The sequence below is a fragment of the Dermacentor albipictus genome, unplaced genomic scaffold (assembly GCF_038994185.2).
Source record: "Dermacentor albipictus isolate Rhodes 1998 colony unplaced genomic scaffold, USDA_Dalb.pri_finalv2 scaffold_11, whole genome shotgun sequence".
In the NCBI taxonomy this organism is placed as follows: domain Eukaryota; kingdom Metazoa; phylum Arthropoda; class Arachnida; order Ixodida; family Ixodidae; genus Dermacentor; species Dermacentor albipictus.
Window position 1 is genome coordinate 5,664,662 of NW_027225565.1, and position 21,529 is coordinate 5,686,190.

Sequence of the window (21,529 nt, forward strand, 5' to 3'; positions counted from 1 at the left end):
TTGTCAGACCTCCTCTGCTCTGTACCACACTTAACAGCAAAACACACATGCACTCTCTGCTGTGGAGACATTGGAACATCATCACCTTACACCTGCTTCCTTTAACAATTCCTTCAACTGTCGTAGCTTGCTTCTTTCATATACCCACTGGGCAATTTTGTGCTTGAGAGCGAAACGAAGGTTGTATGTGTAATGGCTTGCAGCATAGAGAAAGGAATTTAGATACAGCGAAGCTATAGGATATACCTACACCCCATGTAGCATTATTTCTCTTAACAATCAGCTACATTTGGAGTATAAGCTTTTTTCATAGATGAGTCATGAAAATAAACCTTGATATTGATGGAAATTTGATGGCACAATGACCGTAATGATGCATTGATACAATTACGCATTGTGAATAACCTTATTTTGGCTGCCATAAGGCACCAAACAAAATAAAACAGAAATTTTGCTATACAAATTATTCTCACACAGACAAAGGTGTTCATGAATAGAATATGGTAAATAGGACCATTAAATTCTGCAAGGAAAATCATTCCGACACATACTGAAGTCGTCATGAATAGAGCGCCAAGTGTACTCTGCACATATTCATATTTAGGGTTGTGAACAAAGCACAGAGACACTCTGAAATTTGGAGTTAAATTTTATATGCAGTTTGAATGACTCCCGTCAGCTTTTCATGCACCACATGTTTTCATCAAGCTCAAGTAGCTGTAGAACCTAATCAACAACAATTTTAGTTGAACAATGCTGCAATACACCATATTAATTGTTCACTGATTACATGCTATATTATTAAGATTTATTATGAATGCTTCAATACACCATATATACTTGAATCTAGGCCAGCCCCGATTCTAAGCCAATGCCGAATGTCCGAAGTCAGAAAAAAAAAAAACTAGCCTCGAATGTAGGCCGAACAAAAAAGTGAGGACAGCGTTAACAAAATGAAAACAGCATTTATTTAATATCAACATTCCAAGCTCACTCTATGTTATCATTGCTGCTAGCCTCATTGCCATAGCCCAGACCACACGCACGCTTGTTAACGCACGCAAGCTCGCGCCTGTGCGCCCATGCATTCGCAGACAGTGCAGCGCGGCACACACGGATCCAAATGCGGTGTGATCTCAGTGAACAGCTCCTCTCGGTTCACACGCACTTATTTTCCTTATTGATGTCATCTCCTCATTGCGGCGTACCCATTGCCCCCTCCTACAATGGACGTTTTTCTCATCGATGCTGAAGTCTCGCAAGGCTTCAACGTTTGATGCTGCTTCTGCGGCTAGCACAACTTTTTGCTTGAAAGCGGCACTATGCTGGCATCACCTGTTTGGTGCCATTACGATAACGCCACGCTATGGACTACACCGGATGCCCATAGCATGCCAATACGACACAGGTCAATATAGCGACGTCGCTCGTGTACTTCAGTTGGCTACTGGTGCAGCTAATAGCAGTTGAAATGCTTTAGACTCTAGATGGATCTAGCTCCGCACCATATTTATCATTTAAAATTACAAACTGGCACGTTTATTAAAATCCTCGAATCTAAGCCAAGCCTATAGTTTGGCATATGATTATTTGAAAAAAAAAAACTGTTGGCCTAGATTAGAATAAATACGGTACCACTAGGCAGCTCCTTCTACACTGAGCTAAGAGAATAGTCTCCTCGAGAGTATACTCTATTAACTTCTGCTAAGCCAGGACAACGGGATGAAATGGCCACCATTAAACTAAAGGCATACACAAGCACTCTTGGATGCTGGGTAGTTTTAAACTTATTCCAGACATAATGACCTCAAAATTCCGGGGACTTAGGAGCTGGAATCGGATATAATAGGTGTAGTATTGACCAAGCAAGAAAAGTATGCCACCCAATTCTGCTCGCCCCCATCCACATTGACATGACCTGCAGCACATTATCCTGTGTTGGTACGTGCACAATGTAGGCAGATCCACTTTTTTATTAGTGTGATGGTGTAGAACGTGTCCGTACCGGGGTAGTACCACAGTGTCCGTACCGGGGTAGTACCACACGTTAGTATGTATCATTTGTAGGGGCAGTTAAAGGTGGGGCTGTACAAAGACCACGATCCATTGCACGAGTGCTGTCCTGTGCGTGAGCTATTTGGGAAAGCAGCAGCAGCCACCATGATCAGCAAAGTTTGGGAGGGCTCGCCCAGAAAGCTTTGCTTTAAATTAACCTTGCACCTTTGTAGAACACACTGGTTTGGTACATAGCGCTCCTTCTACACCAGTTCATTTGTAAGCTAATAGACCAATACAGGCCATCAGTGTATTAGATCTATTTCATTATTCAATAGACCAATACAAGCTGTTCTACCAGTGTATCTGGTCTATTACTTTATAAACCAATACAGGCTGTCAGGTTTATAAGTGTATCAGGTTTATGGTTTCATAATCCGAAAAGCTGAAACCTGCAGCAACCAATAAAATATTTCTATGAAAAATTTTCCTAGGCAACCACATACCTACGTGCCCACATGCATGTGGAAGGATCTAATACCTTACGTGATGAAACTTGATATCTACCAGCAGCACAGTCACATGATAGATATGGGTTACTGACTCACCGGGTGGCCTGTAAATTGCCAAGGTTGGCTTGGTTGACTTCTGAGAACGACCAGCCCGAGAGGAAGGCATTGCACATGCTGTCGCAGCATCCGCTAGTGCAAGCTGCATGGCACAAACAGAACATCCAGTTGACATGCACAAATCACATCCAGATCGAATTTTGATGCCAGAAAACAAGCTGCATCAAACAAATTTTCCCACCCAAATTTGCCAGAGTGTAGCCGTCCCAGTGTTACTTCACTTTATTTTCCATCCTATATCACACCACAATAGAGACGAGCCAACTATCCCAGCAACATTTGTTTGTGCCAGTGTGGACAATGGAACTTCAGTGAGTAAACTTGTTCGAAGCAGGTGCCCCTCTGGTGTCCTTCCACCATCCGGCCATAACTAATGATTGATCAGGTGAAACTTTGTTGCGAACACATTTAGTTTTCATAAAGACCAACAAAATATTAATAAGAACGTAGAAGCATGAATTTATAACCTGTTACGAAGAATTCTGGAAAGTTCGCAGCTAGGTATGACAGACATCAAATTAGGAATGTTGCAGGCACCTTACCCATAGGTCTTGGTCTCAATATTGGGGCAAGATGAGAAGACATGGAGCACAAATAGAAAGAAATGTGCAACTGTCATTAGCACAGGCACCGTGAAGGGCTGTCACTGCCACAGACAAAGTTTGAAGCCATTTTAAAATTATTCACTGTAAGGTTTATAACAGCGCTACACAATACAAGGACAAAAGGAAGGCACAAACGACAACACGGCGCCGTGTTGTAGTTTTTACTTTCTTTTTGTTTTTACAATGAATCCTACAATGAAATTTTAAAATGAAATCTTACAATGAATCCTAACCGACTGGCCTAACTCACCGCCCTGATGCATTTTAAAGTTAAATTGTGGGGATTTACACACCAAAACCATGTAACCGTGAGGCACACCATAGTGGGGTGCTCCAGAATAATTTTGAGCACCTCGGGCTTTTTAAAGTGCACCTAAATTGAAGTATACGAGCGTTTTTGGGTTTGGTACCCATTAAAATGCAGTCACTAGTCCTCAGAATGGAAACCATGACCTGGTGCTTAGTATGTAGTGCAATTCTTAGTATGCTTAGTAAAGTAATTATTGCTTTGTAGCGCAATTAACAGAAACACTTTGCCGGTGTAGAGGTTGTTATTAGCAGCTTTGCAGCAGACTATAGAGCATTGTTCTGAATGAGGTTCAAACTGCTCTACACAACAATACACTTGAAGATGACTTAGCGCACTTCTGCATTCACTTCAGCTTTTTAGAGGACATCATCAAGCAATTTAAATTCTTGGGCGCAACTCAATCCCAAAAGAATGAACTCAAAGGCTAATTTGTACATTGTTCTTAAAAACCGAGGTTGTGCAACATGAACATACAGTGCATGAAGGAACACAAACAACGTAGATGGGCGCTCTGTAGAAATTTGTGTTCCTTCACGTCCGCTACATTTATGCTGCACAAACTCAATATTCAGGTACAACTTTGTCCCCAAGTGTGGGGCTCATTTTGGACATTTAGGAACCATTCACAACCATTCCCAATGAATCTGTTGCTGGTAGAATTAGCTCACAACTTCAATCTGCCCCTGATGAAAATCCACGGCTTTCGGTACTGAAAGAAATGCTAACGGTGCTGGCAAGTCAACATTCTGCAGTTTTAAAGGGCATTGGATCCTCAAATGTTTCAAAGTACAAGTTTGTACAGCTACCGTCAATGCATGTTGAGCCTTTGTTTTCTCCACAGATACTGCTCAGTGAAAAAAAGGCACAACACGGAAGCCCAATATCTTGGGATGGTGCTTGTCACTGCTTTCACAGCATTCCCCTGGTGTCTATTGACACTATAGTTCAGATAAATCTTTCGACAAACGCGACTTGCGTCATTCAGTTTTATTCAGAAAATAAAATGAATTACATACAACAGAGGTTTAGTGAGCTGTGTTCTTTCGAAAATCATAATTTATCCTCAGACATACAGTGGAAGTTCTTATTAACTGAGCCTATACATGACTCAAGGACAGTAATTGGTGCAAATATATGCCTTAAAAAGCAGCTTTAGAGCCTGTTACAGGCACGAACAATAGTAATTTCTAGTGTCTAAACATCCGGTCCCTAGTCATAACAAACGACAATGTGCAGTGTCACACGTACAGTGCCATAGCATATAAAATGTCAAAGCATATGTCGCATATGTGTTTGCGCTGCATGACACGGACAGTGTCAAGCGTACTTTATGGGGTAGGTGCCATTTCCTGGCCACCATTCGCTAATCCATTTTGCATAAGTAGGGTCACAGTGAAACCTGTCAGTAAATGTCAGTGAATACCCTCACTGATATGCAGCTTGCAAATGTGTAACAAACAAAATAATGATGACCTGGAGTGACGTGTCATATCAGGTAGCTGTTTCAGGTATCATGTTTTAATCCTTAGAAACAAACACACTTTGGTATACGGCTGCTAATGCCTTGTTTTAGATCATTTTTATTTTTGTTGTTCTTTTTGGGTTTTTAATTTGCAACCCATCGCTAGCAGCGTCACGTGCATGCTCGCGCGAGCGATCGCGGTTGGCGCGCAGAGAAGCATGGCCGGAACGCGCGGAGTGATAACTAGCCTTGAGCGAACTTCTTACGTAGCTTCCACAGCGATGACTGCTATGCATGGAACGGAGTATACATAGTCCTATGTCATGGCACTTGCCCCAACGCCATGAAAAGTGAGCCATGACGTCACAACAATTAAGGCTCGAGTAAAACTGTATACGTTGTATAGCTAAGTTCGTAATGCACGTGCAGTGCTAGTTTGTTTAGCGCTGTTTCACATGATTGCAATTTAAGTATAAACATTTATTTTGCGTGTTTAACTGGCTCCTGAGTGTCTAGTCAGCTGGAATACGTAACAGGGGAGTAGACGGGCCTGGCGTGCCTCCCCCTGACTAAACCCCTGTGTTGAGGTGACGGTTCCATTGATAATTTTCCCATCAACAACCGAATGAAGACATGTCGTCCTGTGGTACGTGGGCATTTTGCACAAAGTGCTTCAGTGCTTAAGGTATCACAAGAAAAGGCACAGCAGCGTAGGCTGAGTTTCTCTACTTTCGTTACTATGCCAAGTAGTCCCAACGTTTTGCTGGTGCCTTCGATTTCAGCTTTACCAGCACGTTCATTATATCAGCACCTTAACCATATCATTCACTATGTCACTATCAGTTCAGTAAATCAGTTCACTATATCAGTTCACTAAGTGTATCAATACTATCCGTGAAACACTGACAAGGTAAATTTTATATATGCAGGGTATCTAAGCTATCATGCACAGAGTATAAAAAAAACAATATACCAATATACCAACAAAACTATACCAATATGTTTTTATTCTAATCTCCTGATGTCAAATTTGCGTAACCGCCAACGCAAGCATAGGCGGTCACCTGCAGGGTTGTCTCAACAAACCAATCAAATGCTCCCTAGGAGGCCGTGAGACTGTCATTAAACAATGCAACAAATTCACGTAAGTTATAAAATTACACATCGAATTTGTCCGCTTTCAATGATCCAATAAATGCAGTTTACAGAACCGCAATATCTGTTCTTGATGCAGCGCTATTAATTTATAAACTTCGTGCTTATATGTTTTTCAAACTTCCAAATTTTTGATAACTTTTCTAACAAAATTCAGGCCCTAAATGGAAATTCTGCTTCCAACAGTCACTAGAATTTAACTTTTTCTCTCAAATGCAACAAATTTCATTAAAATCGGTTCAGGGGTCATCTCATAAAAACATTTTTGCATTTTACATGTATTTGAATAGACTGCGTCGGAGTTGGGCCTGAGCTAAAGCTGCCTCTTAAGATGAAAAAAACATGCACTACTGAAAAGCCAGCTAACAGTGTTATCCGGTAGCAAATGTCTAAATTATGCACTTCTTCTATGTGAGACTAGGGGACTCTATTCTCAACATTTTTTTACTTCCATATTGGCTTTCGGGAGCTTGTGTTCTCTTTGAATGGGTTATAAAAGAAACTAAGAAACTATGGTGAAGCCAGCAGCAGCAAATTGATCCAGAGCGGGGCCCCAAATTGAAATTGCCTGCAAAGAGCTTCACAGTTCTGTAGCAAAGTTAGTTGATAATGATGAAACGTGAAACAACTGGCTAGTACTATTAGCCCCGAGAAAGAGGAATGGCGCCCTCTCGCGAGTGACGTCACGGCCAGGACGCCGCTCGCTCCGGCTCGCTCGGCTGCCGCGCGCGCTCGTTCCCTTCGTGTATGCTTGGGGTATAGGTGGCTCGAGCCGTACGTATTGAAGAATAAGTCGGCTTCTTTCAGCTGCAATACCTTAACCACAGTTTCTTCTTCAAAAGCGTGTGAGTCGAGAAACTTTGCGACTTGGATATCGCAAGCTAAGTAGCGTTAAAGAGGTCTACAAGTTTTTGCAATGCATATATGCGCCGTGTCTATCGGTAAATTTTGACTAAAAAAAGAATATCTGCAAATTCAACGCGCGAAGTTGTGTATGATGCTTCGCTAAACACTTAACATTCCTTTAGTATTTAGCTATGAGAGGTATTGCATTTTACGTGGAAGAAAAATTTTGTAATTGGCGTCAACATGTTATCCGATGTTAGAAAGACACTGCCCAGCGAAGCTGTCATCATGATTCCTATTACTCTGGTGTGTTGTTCTATTCAAATATGGCCATTCATTAATGCATAAAAAAATAGTTAGGCGCGCATTTCTTATGAAAATGTTTGCTGCTACTTTCATCCCCCTCTGAAACAGGCCTCCAAAAAACTAATTGCTCATGGCTGCTAACACGACGGCGTGTCATGTAGAGTATTTACATAGTTAATTCACAAACACCATAGTAGCAATCACCTGAGAGAAAAGTTTCGTTGTTTAGATCGACAGCCACTCAATTGAAAGTGACGAAATGTATCATAGAGGCCCTCAGTAGCCTTTATCGACAATATGGCACACCCCTGATCACGTAACGGTAGCAATCGACTGTCCGTATGGCGAGGCACGCTATGTTCGCGAAACCCATCAGTTCACTTCAACTTCGAATTAAAACCATAAAGCATTTTTTTACAGTGCCAACTGGAATGGCTAAAGTATTCTCGAGCTACTACTACGCAGCTTAGATTGCCTACAAAAGGAAAATTCAAGCACCTTTTGTCTCACCATGTCTCGATCCAGCGTTATTTAATTATACAAACGGATAACTATTCGCTTTGTCGGTACTTAAAAGAGAACCTTGCAGGCTAATTTAAGTTTGCTCCAATCCAATCGCAAACATTCATAAAGAAAGCACCACAAGCCTTGCATATACTTTCACTTGATTTCTGACCCTCCACAGGGGGAATTTCGATATCTTCAATATGTCCCATACTACTAGTCATTGACGCTTCGACTGCTTTCTGGCTGCAGCTATGTGGTCCAGCAGGCATACTTCACTAAAAAAATTGGGCCGAGCAGCCTGTGTCAGTTTGCCAAACAGATTCGTCATGTATATTCCTCAAGCAACAAGCACCAGTAAATTTCTCAAGTGAGTTTGATTTGATTTGATTTATTAATTTCCATTTACACACACACATGTACAGAGGAGTGGTAAATGGAGGTGGATGAGGGAAAAAAGCCGCACAGACGCGGCTTGAGGTAATCTCACCCTCTTAGGTACAATATGGCTGCATGGGGTAACACATCAAGCGCCATATAAATTACATCTATATAGTGGCCATAAAACATTGCAGTTATACAATATATGAAAGCACAGTGAAATATTTCCACGATAACAATGCAAAACGCACTGCGGCGTTGAAATAAATAAATGATATACACTTGGTAACATAGACAAAAAATGAGGAACATAACATGCATTATTAATCATTAACAAACGCGCTCTAAAGAGGTGAGTTGAACGTGTAGCACGGAAAAGGGAATATATATTGGTACATTCCTATTTGTACTCTGTAAATAGCTGTAAGCCTTCATTAACTTTACTTCAAATTTCCGCCGCTTAAAAAAAATAAACACGTGAAGAACCGCGTAATGTTGACAAGCAGTTAAAGAAGCAAGTGAGGCGTGTAGAATCTAAGCTCCAGTATTAGTTAAGTCACCGTGCTACTGCTGAGCGTTTCTGTGAGGAAATGCAAAAATTCGATATTATACCATGAACTACTCGTCGTGAGCAAACCTGTTTTAGCGGAATAAAATCAACGTAACTGCTGTAGAAGTCATATATAGCCAGCTTTGTGACATACTTGTTGCACCGCGGCAGGTATGGTATCATAACTGGATTCCTATAGGCTATGCTTTTGCGATTGTCTATCCGCGTATGAAAAACCCGCAATGGGCTGGTCTGCGTCGCTTCGGCTGGCACTGTAGCGTTGCCTTCGAGAGCTGCATTGTTGTCTAAGAAATTAGCTCTTTGAATAAATGTTCGCAAAGGAAGACGTCATAAAAATATATTTGAGACGACCACCATAAGTATACAAGCAGAGAGAACGAGGGCGAACAAACGAAAACACCGCAGAAAGCGCCCGTACAACGCACGAACTGTAGCAGACGACAGGCGCGAGTCCGTGCCCTGACGTCACGCGAGCGGCGCTCGCAGCGCCGCTCGTGTTCGTTCTCGGGGCTAATACAGATGCTGTTTTGACATCATTACAGCAAGAGACCCGGGAACAACTGAAGAAAAACAAAACTCTTCATTCGAGCAACACACACAACCTTTCTGCATCATCTAGTGGATGTTCTGACAAGCAAGCAGTCAGCGATGAGTCATAAATGTAGAAGGGGCTAAAAAAGAAAATGAACACAGACACAAAAACAAATAAACTAACACATTGATCTTAATAACCCACACGCATAGTCCACAAAATGCAACAAAATGTATTAAGATAGGCTTCAACACCAAGGTGCAAAGACGCAAGATCTTCTATGTTTCGGAAATCGCAGGAACTGTGCAACTAACCTCAGTATGGTCTCGTCTTGACTTCGGATGTCCCACTGGATCACAGTCAGTCGAAGTGTCGAGAAGCTCAGAATCAACGAGTCTGGGCTTTGGGTACACCACCGGTTTGCCACTGGTTGTCATGCAGAAGGGCTGTCGGTTGTAGTTGGTATCCGGTGTCAGAACATTCTTGTTTTCCTGGTGCAGATTCTCTGCAAAGCAACAGCGAACAAGAACAAAAGACTCTGTTATTGCTATAAGCAGTTTTTGAACTATGCAAATTTGATTTCTTGGCACTATTCAGTGCAGAATAAAAGGCATGCAGCCTAGCTTTCACAAATACCGCTACCGTGAAAAAAAAAAAGAGAATTGAGGCAAGCTATGCAAATGCACACTTTGAGATGTTAACGCAGTGATATATGTAAAAGAGGACCAAAGTGATTTTATAAGCTTATCAAAGTAAGACACTATAGTAACTAAAAAGAGCTTTAATGTGGGGATCAACTTAGATACGACATGTATGTTGACGATCCTGCTCATTGCCAATACTCAATGATTGCCACCAGTCTGTGTCTGTCCCAGCATGCCTCAGTCCATGATGCATACGGCAATGGGTTGACCGAAACCAGACTGTTGAGGTCAACACAAACAGGGCACTACGGACTGGTGTGAGCATGAAACAAGTGTGTGTATGTGTGATTGTGACCTAATGATTAGAGCATCGGACTGTTGTGCCTGAAAACTAAGGTTCGATCTTACTATCAGACACATAATTCTTTTATTTTCTGTGCATCAGCAAGACAGCAACAGCCTCAGTTAGTAATTTCCGGGAGGTCAATAAAGTTTGAGATAAAAGGCCTGTTAGAATGGCAATTATCATGAGTGCCATAGAATTGGCAACAAGTGCATTAACATAATGTTTATTCCTGGCTCCAGCACTGTTACATACACTTGGCTCCCAGAGAAAGAGAAGGGAGGGGTGAGGCAGGTGAGTGATAGTAAAATACCACAGTCGTGGTGACTGCATCACAGAAGTTAGTGTCAGCTGTCAGAAGCCGAAGCAAAACGATTTGTTAGGGAGAGGCAGAGAGACCAACATGTGAACATGTATATTACCTGCCATTCCATATAGGGAAGGGGAAAAAATGCATGGATGACTGGGTCGAGAAAGGACGCATAAAGGAATGTATGCATAACACTGCCATTTCCTTGAAGCCTAAGGTCTACGCCACCTTATTGCAAAATGTCCAATACATCTTTCACAGTCACTGCTGCTGTATTATTGTGCTATGTAACTGGTACATATTATAACCACACGAGACCAATAGAGAAAGAAACAAAGGAAACTGACATTTGGAAAGAGGTACAAAAGTATGGAACAAAAGTGAACAAGAAACAACTTGCTGAGGTGGGTGTTAAATGCACACCCTCTGCAGTGTGCATGCAATGCGTACCAATTGGGCTACTGCAGGATCTGCGCCCATGACCACTTTCTTGAGGACTTATGCATGAGTACGAGATATAGCCCTAGGCCCATTAGCCAGTTCCCCTTGAAGCCATGGTGGCAGATCTGCAACATCCTTTCAACCACAGGCATTGTGTAGTGCACACGCTTAGGGCGCCCTTCTCAGCCCCCTTCTCAGAGTCTTCTCAAATATTTCGTTCTCTGTGGGCTGGGTGCTGTACGACGACAATGCAGCATCGCAATTCACTCTGCACATGCGAGTTTCTTGCCAGAAACAACATGGTTTTTTACCCTACTTGTCAGATTGGGCTACCGCCTATTTCGATCTCTTCCCAAAATTAAAAAACCAGCTCAAACGTCGCCATTTTGACACAATACTGCTTAAAGAATGAATCACTGAAGGATGCTCGACTCGTTCCAGAAAAAAAGGCTTCCAGGACATATTACCCAAGTGGTAGGAATGCTGTAAAAAAATTATATTCTGGAGTTTTATATGCCAAAACCATCGTATGATTATGCAGCGCACAGCAGTGGGGAACTCTGATTAATTTTGACCACCTGGACTTTTTTAATGTGCACCCAATGAACAGTACTTCCCCCCCCCCCCCCATGGTTGTTTTTGCATTTTGCCCCTATTAAGTAAAGCTGGAGGCTCTGCACCGCTGTGCAAGATAATTTCTTCGAAGGTCACAGTATTTGAATGCACATAAATGAATTATTTTCTTCAAACAGAGCCAGTCTTGAAACTTTTCGATACTACCTAGTATTTTTCCATGCCTGCCCGGTTGGTCTGCAATGCATGGGAGCCAGCAGTCAGCTGCGGCAGCACCACATTCCCAATCACTTGACCCTTGTTGTTGCAAGAGCATGGGCAACTTTAGCTGGGCACTGCTGCTGCTCGATCCATGCCAGTCCGTGCCAGCTAAGTGCATGGCATGCAATCATGTGCAATAAAATATAGTTCACGTGACCCAAACAATGCCCCCATAAAGTGTAACCAACTACTAAAGGTTTACCCGCTTAATTTATTCCAAGGGCTAGTCAAATTAGTCCAACCACCAGTCATCTTAATCCAAGTGCCACACAATATAATCCAAGCACCACTGAGTTTAATCCAAACACCAGCCAAATTAATTCAAAAGCCTGTGAATTACACTATAATGCCTTATATGCCAAGAGTTGATGTCTTTAAGCACTCTTTCATTGTCAAAACAATTGTTGAGCGGAATAACTTGAATTCTTGTGTGTTTCCGAGCAATAACTGGGTCGACTCCTTTGAAGAAAACTTGACTGCGTTCTTTGCGTGAACTTTGTGCTCTGTATTACAACCCTGTAACAGCCCGGCAGGGCTCACAGTATTGGAAATAAATAAATAAATACATTAATTAATTAATTAATTAATTAATTAATTTAATCCAAGCATAACGCACTTCAAGGGCCTTTAAATTTCAAGGGAACTGAAATTTTGTAAAAAATGTTAGGGGTTTATGTTTTAATTCCAAATAAGCGGGCAAAGTGGGGGACCAATAGCACTCCTGCAACGTGACTAATTAGAACCTTTGCACAGTTTTCTTTTTGTTTTGAGAGCAAGTCCGAATACAGAAATTCTCGCACAAAGGTGTGAGGAAATGTCAGCATTGGATGGTTGAGAGAGGTTGTGACACAGGTACCATGTCGTTACATGTCTATCAAACGAAACACCAATAAGGAACTCAAGGATGATCACTAGGCATGGGTACCTTTGTCACTTGTGAATATGAATCACTTTTTCTACTACCGCTTTCAGTAGCCTTCGATCGAATACGTCCTTACTGACACCATTCAATTTCGCATGAAATTAGCCAGTAACTGCATGGTACACCTCACTGATAGGGCCTAGTCACCAGAGAGAGGATTTAAGTTACTTGCTATGCTTACTTCAGTGTTATCGCTATTCTAAACATGATAATGTCACATATAGAAAATGAAATGTCCTAAAATGAGAGAATCAACCATGCCTACGAAGAACTGGTGTGCTTAAGTCACTAGTGATATTGAATTGGCTACTTTCTCTGGGAGTTCCAGCTTTCATTCCTGCATGTCATCATTGGTATCAATCAAACTGTCATAAAAAGTTTTTTTTTTGTTATGATTATCAAATGATAATGCTGAGATATTAGTGATCACTAGTGATGTGCTCAATTTGGTGCTCTCCTACTTTCATGCAGCATAGTGTTGTGGATATCAAATGAAAAGTCATCTAAATGACGATTCCATTATGATCATTCATTGACGGTGTGATAGAATCACTAGTGATCATGACTCACTATTTTCAGTATGACATTGGTAGCTTTCATTCATGGTATCATGGATAACGTCATTGGTATTGTTACGGTGCATTTGTACAGAACCGTGCACACAAAAGGCAGAAGAAGAGGAAGCGGTAGACTGTCTCCTTGAGCTGTGACCTTTGTACCAGCCTGCGCAATTACCACTTTATCCCCATATAAATAGTTGTAAATAAATTTGTGCACCAGGCTTCCTCTTCGCAATGTTTGGATATCGGGGCCATAAGTGGTCCACCTACTCATGTTATCCGGACAATGTCATCGTATTTTTCCCTACGTTTGACAGCCACCTCAGTCGCTTGGCTGCTATTCTTGAAGTCTTTAGGGAGGCTGACCTTCAACTTAACTCTTCCAAGTGTCATTTTGGACGCCAAGTCAAGGTTCCTGGCCACCTTGTCAATGCTGCCGGCATACATCCTGATTCTGATATGATTCATGCAGTCAAGAACTTTCCTGTACCCTGCTCAGCAAAAGGTGTGCGTAGCTTCGTGGGCTTATGCTTCTTTTTTCGTCGGTTGGTTAAAAATTTTGCAGATATCGCCCAGCCACTGACTGACCTTCTCAAGAAGAACAGGGCATTGTTTTTTTTTTTTTTGGGGGGGGGGGGGGGGGGGCTGTGAACAAGCCAACACCTTCTATACCCTCATCCGCTTGTTAACAAAGCCTCTGATATTAGGCCACTTTGATCCATCTGTACCAACTCAAGTTCCCACAGGCGCCAGTGGTCATGGCATAGGTGCTGTTCTCGCTCAACAGCAAAATGGAGTCGAGCACAACACTGCCTATGCCAGTTGCCTCTTGTCCCCTTTAGAGCGCAATTTTTCCATCACCAAGCACAAGCACCTCTCTCTGGAGTGGGCAGTGGCTAAATTGCACCCTTACTTGTTTTCCTGTCCATTTTGACCACCATGCCTTGTGCTGGCTATCGTCACTGAAAGCCCTGGCTGGCCACCTTGGTCACTGGGCACTCAGACTTCAAGAGTATTCTTTCTTTGTTATGCACAAGTCCGGCCGCTTACATCTGAACGTCAACTGCTTCTCTCGTCATCCCGTCAACCCTCTTGACAATGACGAACAGGATGCCGACACTTGCCTTTTGGCCATTTCTGACTTCTGCGACATCATTACTGAAATCGTTGAGCGCTTGACTTCAGGACAATGAGATCACTCAACTAGAACGTTCATGCTCCAGGATGACATTCTTTATAACGCAATATCAGTTCTGATGGACCATATTTACTGGTAGTTGTCCCTCGTCATATCCATTCTACTGTCCTTGCTGAGCTCCACAACGCACCCAGTGCCAGACACCTTGGCACCTCCCGCTTACAGCAGAGTTCGCCATCACTTCCACTGGCCAGGCCTTTACAGCTCTGTGTGCCGTTACGTTACTGCTTGAGACCCCTGCCAGCGTGAAGAGGCCATGTGCGCCACCTGCTAGCCACCTTCATCCAATCGACGTTCCCACGGAGCCTTTCTTCCGTGTCGGCATGGACCTTCTTGGCTCCTTTCCCACATACAAAAAAGGAAACAAGTGGATTATCCTTTGCCACAGACTATGCCATGTGCACGCGCTATGCCATTACACATGCCCTGCTCACCAGCTGGGCTACAGATGTAGCAGACTTTTTACTTCAAGATGTGATTCTTCACCATGGTGCACCAAGGCAGCTGCTGACAGATTGTGTCCGCTACTTCCTGTACCAAGATGTCGAAGTCACACTTCATTCCTGCTCCACTGAACACGCTTGCAACTGCATGTCACCCACGAATGAACAGACTGACCACAGAACAACTGAGTCGCACCCTTAAAGAGATGTTGTCTATGTACGTTTCAGCAGACCATCGCAATAAGGACAGCATTTTGCCCTACGTGACATATGTGTACAATTCGTCTTGTCAAGATAGCACGGGTTTCTTGCCTTTATACTTCTTGTTTGGTCACCATCCCACTCTGGCTTTTGACACCTTGCTACCTTCGGTGTTGCGACACACCATGGAATACGTCCATGACGCCGCTGGTCGGGCTCGTATGGCTCGCCAGATTGCCTGTGATCGACTTACAGTGGCTCAGGCTCTCAAAAGACTCGCTATGGCAGTCACCACTGGAACCTTCAGCTCTTTCCCGGAAATCTCGTTCTGCAGTGGACTCCCAAGTCACTATATTGGCCTGTCTAAAAAACTGCTTTCATGCTATACCAGCATTCCAACAATTAGGTCAATTAAATTACGAAATCGCCCCTGTTCAAGACACACCGTTGTTATAGTGCCTAGAATATACTGGCTAGTGTGCCGTGCACCAGCTCTTTTCAATGGACGAGCGTGGCGCCGCCTGCAATGAATGCCCACGATGGCCGGCAGAGGTCGCTGCCACACGGGTGGGTGCAGACTGCGCGTGTCGTCTGCTTCGCATATCAGTTTCGCAGTTGTTGCGTCGGTTTCTGTGTTTGCGTTTTCAGTGTTATTACAGCGTTGCGTGTTTGTGCTTAGTGCTGTCAAAGAGTGAGTGCGTGGCTGTTATGTTCGTGTGCCTGTCATTGCGAGAACTATGCGGCGGCGGTGAAAAAATGCCGAAGCTGAGACAGTGCAAGGAGAGGACCTGCTTTGTGCCATTGTGTGGATGCGGTTACCGCTCGAACAAAGGGCGTGTATCCTTGTTCACTCTACCATCTGATACGAAGCGGCAGCAGAATGGGCAAGAATGATCAGGAGAACGGACAGAAGGCCGGCACCAACTGCTGCGGTTTGTGAAAAACAGTTCGAAAACAGCTTAGTCGAGCGCGCGTTCTCTATCACCGTGAATGACGTTGTCCACGAGATTCCCCGCGATAAAACACGCCCACGGTGGAAGTATTCTTCCATCGTGACCACGCCTGAAACCCTAAGCTATACCCACGATATTTCCTGAGTTTGCTAAGCATTCAGCTTACTTTTCCTGAGTACCAGGGGAAAAAAAAAGAAGAAAAAACGAGCAGTAGTGCTTTGATCTACTATACTACAGGTTATGTTGCACGATAGATTACTGCCCAAAATTCTTGACCACATTGTGCAGGCTTCCTTTGCGTAAGTAAAGCTGAAGCTAGTACAGACGCTGCTTCATTATTGCACTTCCCATTTTGACAATGGAGGCCTTGCTTGTCTATCTTAGCCAGACGTCAAGCGCTGTGAAGGCCGGGGAAGATGCTTTTAGCTGTGTTCTTCAGCAAAAACAAGTTACATGTAGCGAGCATAGCTGATTTTTCAGGTCAGCTGCAGACAGCTGGCCTTTCCTCTACCAGGGTGCCCAGAGCATGAAAAACCAGCTTTTAACAGCAGTTGCAAAGTTCTTTGTTTTCTTGAGGTTTCGTTTTTTTTTTTTTTTGTAAAAGGCATCAACAAAGAGAGGGAAGCGCAAAGGCAACAGCAGAAGCTCCTGAAACTGCGTCACTGCGCGATCTATTCATGTATGTGTGCATTATCTCATCTAGGGCTGTCTTATATGCCTGCAATTGACTGTTGTCACGCATGAATAAAATCTTTGTTACGCTTAAATGAAATATCTGTTTCCTATTTTTGTTCACGTATAACAGACATAAAAAGAAATCTGCACGTATTTACCAGGTATAAAAAAAAATGTATAGTACACGGAACACCACGTGCAGTCCATTTTACAGGCATATTTTTTTTTTGCTTATTATCCTATCCTCGGGGCCCAATGGGAATTATGAGGAGATGGGTACATGGTTTACAAACCATCAAAAACATTCAAACCTATGAGGACAACAATAAGATAGTAGGCAGAAATAGCAGCAAATAAAATAAAAAGAAAGAACACAGAAATTCAAGCCATTTCAAAAGATGATCGGTTACAGCGGTTTTGAATGGTTATGCATTAATATAACATCAATAGAGCAGTAACGTAACCTTAGAATTCCTTTACTTTATTAGAATGAAAAATGTAACCTGAAACGTACCCTTAAAAAATTACGCTGCCATCATCGCTAGAATAAAAAAACAAGTGTCCTTATAGCTATCGCCGAAGATATACACGTACGAAGGCGAAAGCCTTGTAGAGCCTACTCTAATTCACTCTAATCCTTAATTAATACACCTTAATCCCTCTAATTCAGCCTCATCCCCTTAATCCAATACAATGAATAATTAAATTTCCTAATCATTTAGCATCTCCTATACACGGCTGGACATGCTTTGGTTCGTTTCTGGCCTTCCTTGGATCGTGTGATATGTTCTGTACCTCGCAACATGGCCTTGGAACATGGAGATCAAGGCATTTGCCTTAGAAATTACGTTTTCTCTTCGCCAGCATAGAAACACATCAGGTTCCCCGCTTGAAGCCCAGCTGAGCTAGCACACGCTTTTCACGCAAGCGACAAGCGCTAGAGAAGCCTGTTGTAATCGAAACAAACCCTGATTTATAAATCAGCTGCCCACATTTGAAGTGTGCTGCTGCTACAGCTTAATAAAAACAAAAAGCGCAGCAGCCCGCTTGCCGATGCTGCGGAAACACAGCGGGCTACAAAGACCGGGTGGTGCCGCGGCACCCACCTGCACTGCAGCGCCCCTAGTGGCAGCCGCCGGCATTCATTGCATTTGGTGCCACCCGATAGGCCGCGGACGGCACAGTAGCCAGTATATTCTAGGCACTATACCGTTGTCATCCCAATTACGAACTGACATCCCCGTGTCCCATTTAAAACCGTACAGTTCATCTAGTTCGCTATCATTCCAAGAAGTGCCGGGATGGTGCTCCAGCCCCCGGGCGTTATGTTACAGTGTATTTGGACAAAACCGTGCGTGCAAGAGGAAGAGAAAATAGTAGACTGTCTCCTGGAGCTGTGACCTTTGTACCAGCCTGCGCAATTACAGTAAAACCTCATTAAACCGTACCCACTTAGACAGTAGTTCAGTTTTAAAAGTAGTACAAATCCACGACTCAGTGGCCATTGAACATGTGTTTTGTATCTGCATAAACTTTACCACCTTATTGCATACGTATCAGTTAACACATAGTGTTTCTACTATTTCTCCCACAATCACGGCAGTGCGTTGTCCCCATCAGGCAGCCCGGCAGAACAACAAGCCTCAGAGATCTGAACGGCCTCCAAGCGTTCTGTGTGTTTGAGAGTGAAGGCACAGCAACATCAACATCATTTCGGTGCCGTGCCAGAGAGCGTTGCAGCAACGTGCAAGCTAGGGCTCGCGTCATGCTGAAGCTCGGATAAAAAACACTGGGTGCTCAGCATCGAAGAAAAGTTGAACATTGATCGTGCTATCGGACGTGGCACGAAGAAGTCGGCGCTGGCACAGGACAGATATCTACCGTTAACTACGGTGTGTGCCATTTGGAATGCGAAGAAGTTGCTCGGCAGTGCTGCTGCGACTGCGAGGAGATGTTGGCTACGAGGTTTGATTTTTTGCCATCGTTGCCTCTGTTGTTGCCGAAGTGTCACCTAACAACAGTGATGAGGACGACACAGAATGCGCTACAGCACAGGCCTGACAGTGGCACAAGATGCGCGTTACGTACGCCTCGTGAATGCAATCGTCGTGACGGGAACAGCGCCCCGCAATGAAAAAGGCGCCCAGTGACTTCTGCAGCGCTACACGGAGATAACCAATGGACCATTAAGGCGACAGAATGGGTACCAAAACCAGGGAAGCGCAGTAGAGGACGGCAGAAGACTAGGTGATGCGACGAAATTAAGAAATTTGCGGGTGCCAATTGGAATCGGTTGGCGCAGGATAGGGGTAATTGGAGGTCGCAGGGAGAAGCCTTCGTCCTGCAGTGGACACAAAATAGGCTGCTGCTGTTGCTGATGATGATGATGACTATGAAGGAACTGGCCGAAAAGCTGGCTCGCAGCTTCAGTAACTTTGAGGCCGCAGTCGTCGCCACTTGGCCGTCGTCTCATCAAACGAAAATAAACTTTTGTTGCGCGAAGTAAATAAATGCTGCATGTTTTTTCCCCTTTCATCGCCCTCTCTCTCTCATGCTATTTCAGTTACGCAGTACTACCGTTTAGTACATACTTTTTCCAGGCTCCGACAAAGTACGGTTTACCAAGGTTTAATGTACCACAAAGATTTCACTATGTAAATAGTTGTAAATACATTTGTGCGTCAGGCTTCCTCTTCATAACAGTATCAAACTGTCATAAAATGGGTATTTTTGGTATCATTAAATGACAACACCGAGCATTAGTGACTACTAGTGATGTGCTTAGTCTGGTGCCCTTGTACCTTTATGCAGCATAAGATCATAGATGCCATTAAATGTTTATTTAAACAGTGATTCAATTCTGATAACTCAGAGGTGCTAGGGTGTAGTCACTAGGGATCACGGATCACTTTCTTCTGTACTACAGTGGTAGCCATCGTTTGAGCACATCGTCCTTGGTATCTAACAAAAATGTAATTAAATGAGGATTATTTGTGCTACTAATGTGCAACTAATAATGCAGAGTCAATATTTATTTATCACTAAAGCAATAAGCTCGGTTTGGTGCTTTTACTCAAACGGTAATTCAAGTTTGAATGAATGAATGTTTGATGTTTGATGGCGCAAGGGCCAAGTATGGCCAAAGAGCGCCATGTCTGTGGCAATGAGTTTGCAGTGTAATTATGATTACTATGAAGTTGGTGTGACGTTGCTGTAAAGGGGCCTTAAAACAGCTGCTCTAAAGTGCGTGAAATCTGTATAATAAAATTATGGCGATGACGTATGACTTGTACTATGTGAGATGCATTTAAAAAGAATGATGATGATGATGATGATGATTGAGGTTTAGTGGCGCAAGGGCATCAAGGCCAAAGAGCGCCAGGACATGTGGTTTGGTTTAGTAGAATTGTGGGTTTAGTTCTATAGCTTAAAATAGAGGCTGTATAGAGGCCTACACGTAAGACAAATCTATAAATATTAGTAAATAAATGTTAAAATTATTACGAAGATAAATATAAAGCCTCGAATGCTTGGTTATAGGCACACATAGTAAATTATTGCCGATAGCCTGAGTCGAGTCCCTTGCTGTACAATTCTTGCTTACGCAAGAAGTGCAAGAGAGCTCAGACATACTTTGTACATCAGACCGTGCCTCACCTGTGAGGGACAATCTGACGGTTAGGATGATATGAGATTATGTCTAGAAAATTAACTTCTGCAAGATAATTAAGCACTCTCTTAAAGTTAAAAAATGCATCCTCTGATAAAAACATTGATGGATGGGGAGGTATATGATTTGAGTAAAGTTCCCTAAAATGAGCCACTCGCTCTCGGTGAAGTTCAGGACATTGTATGAGGACATGTAGGACAGTTAAGTTCCCACCGCAGCGTGTGCACATCGGTGGGTCAGTTGCAGTCAAGAAGTGTTTGTGTGTGCCATAAGTGTGTCCTATTCTGAGTCGTGCCAGTGTGACTTCGGTGTGTCTATCAAGCTTCAGTGGGAAAGGTTTGGTTAACTGCGGTTTAAGCAGGTGGAGCTTATTTTCAACTTCCTTGTCCCATTCAGCTTGCCAATGAATACGGAGCGCCTCTCGTACCACAGGTTTCATGTCCACACCAGGCATCCTGCTTACATCAACGGTATTCCTATGAGCCGCTTGTCCGGCATTTTTATCCACCATTTCATTGCCTGCGATCCCAGAGTAGCCTGGCACCCAGCACACAACAAGAGCTAGGTTTTGTTTATACGCCAGGTGAATGTGTTTAAGGAGCATGTATAATACAGGGTTTCAGCTTGCTTTGCCACAGGACAGGGCTGTGACAACGCCTAAAGAATGTGTGTATATTATAGACTTTTGTATTTTGTGTTGTACTATATGCTCAACAGTTATCAGAATACCGTATGCTTCCGCTGTAAAGATGCTGCTATTTTCATGCAAGGTTTTAGAGTTGGAGAAGTTTGAGCCATGGGCTGCACATGATACCGAAGTTGCAGACTTTGAAGCATCAGTGAAAAATGCCAATGATTTATACTTCTCTTCAAGGGCCAAGAAATGTTGCTGAATGAGGGCATTTGGACAACTCTTTTTGTTAAGTTCTGTAAAGGACAAATCACAGGTCACTGTACATTCATCCCAAGGTGGGATGGGTTCAACGTAGTCGCTTTCCTGCAACAGAATTTACTGCTAACGGGAACGGCGGGGCATGTG

At 43.2% G+C, this 21,529-nt stretch overlaps 1 protein-coding gene across 6 annotated transcripts in view; it reads right to left on the minus strand.

Annotated features, from left to right (window-relative positions):
- The window catches only part of LOC135911390 (uncharacterized), a 149,268-nt gene that overhangs the window by 87,306 nt on the left and 40,433 nt on the right, over nucleotides 1-21,529 (minus strand). For 5 of the 6 annotated variants that reach the window (XM_065443646.2, XM_065443642.2, XM_065443643.2 and 2 more), the window contains 2 exons: nucleotides 9,611-9,801; nucleotides 2,604-2,706 (listed from right to left, as the gene is read on the minus strand). In XM_065443646.2, coding sequence (XP_065299718.1) covers nucleotides 2,604-2,706; nucleotides 9,611-9,801 — 294 coding nt within the window. The remainder of the gene's footprint in view (nucleotides 1-2,603; nucleotides 2,707-9,610; nucleotides 9,802-21,529) is intronic. The other variant, XM_065443648.2, reaches the window with a different exon arrangement.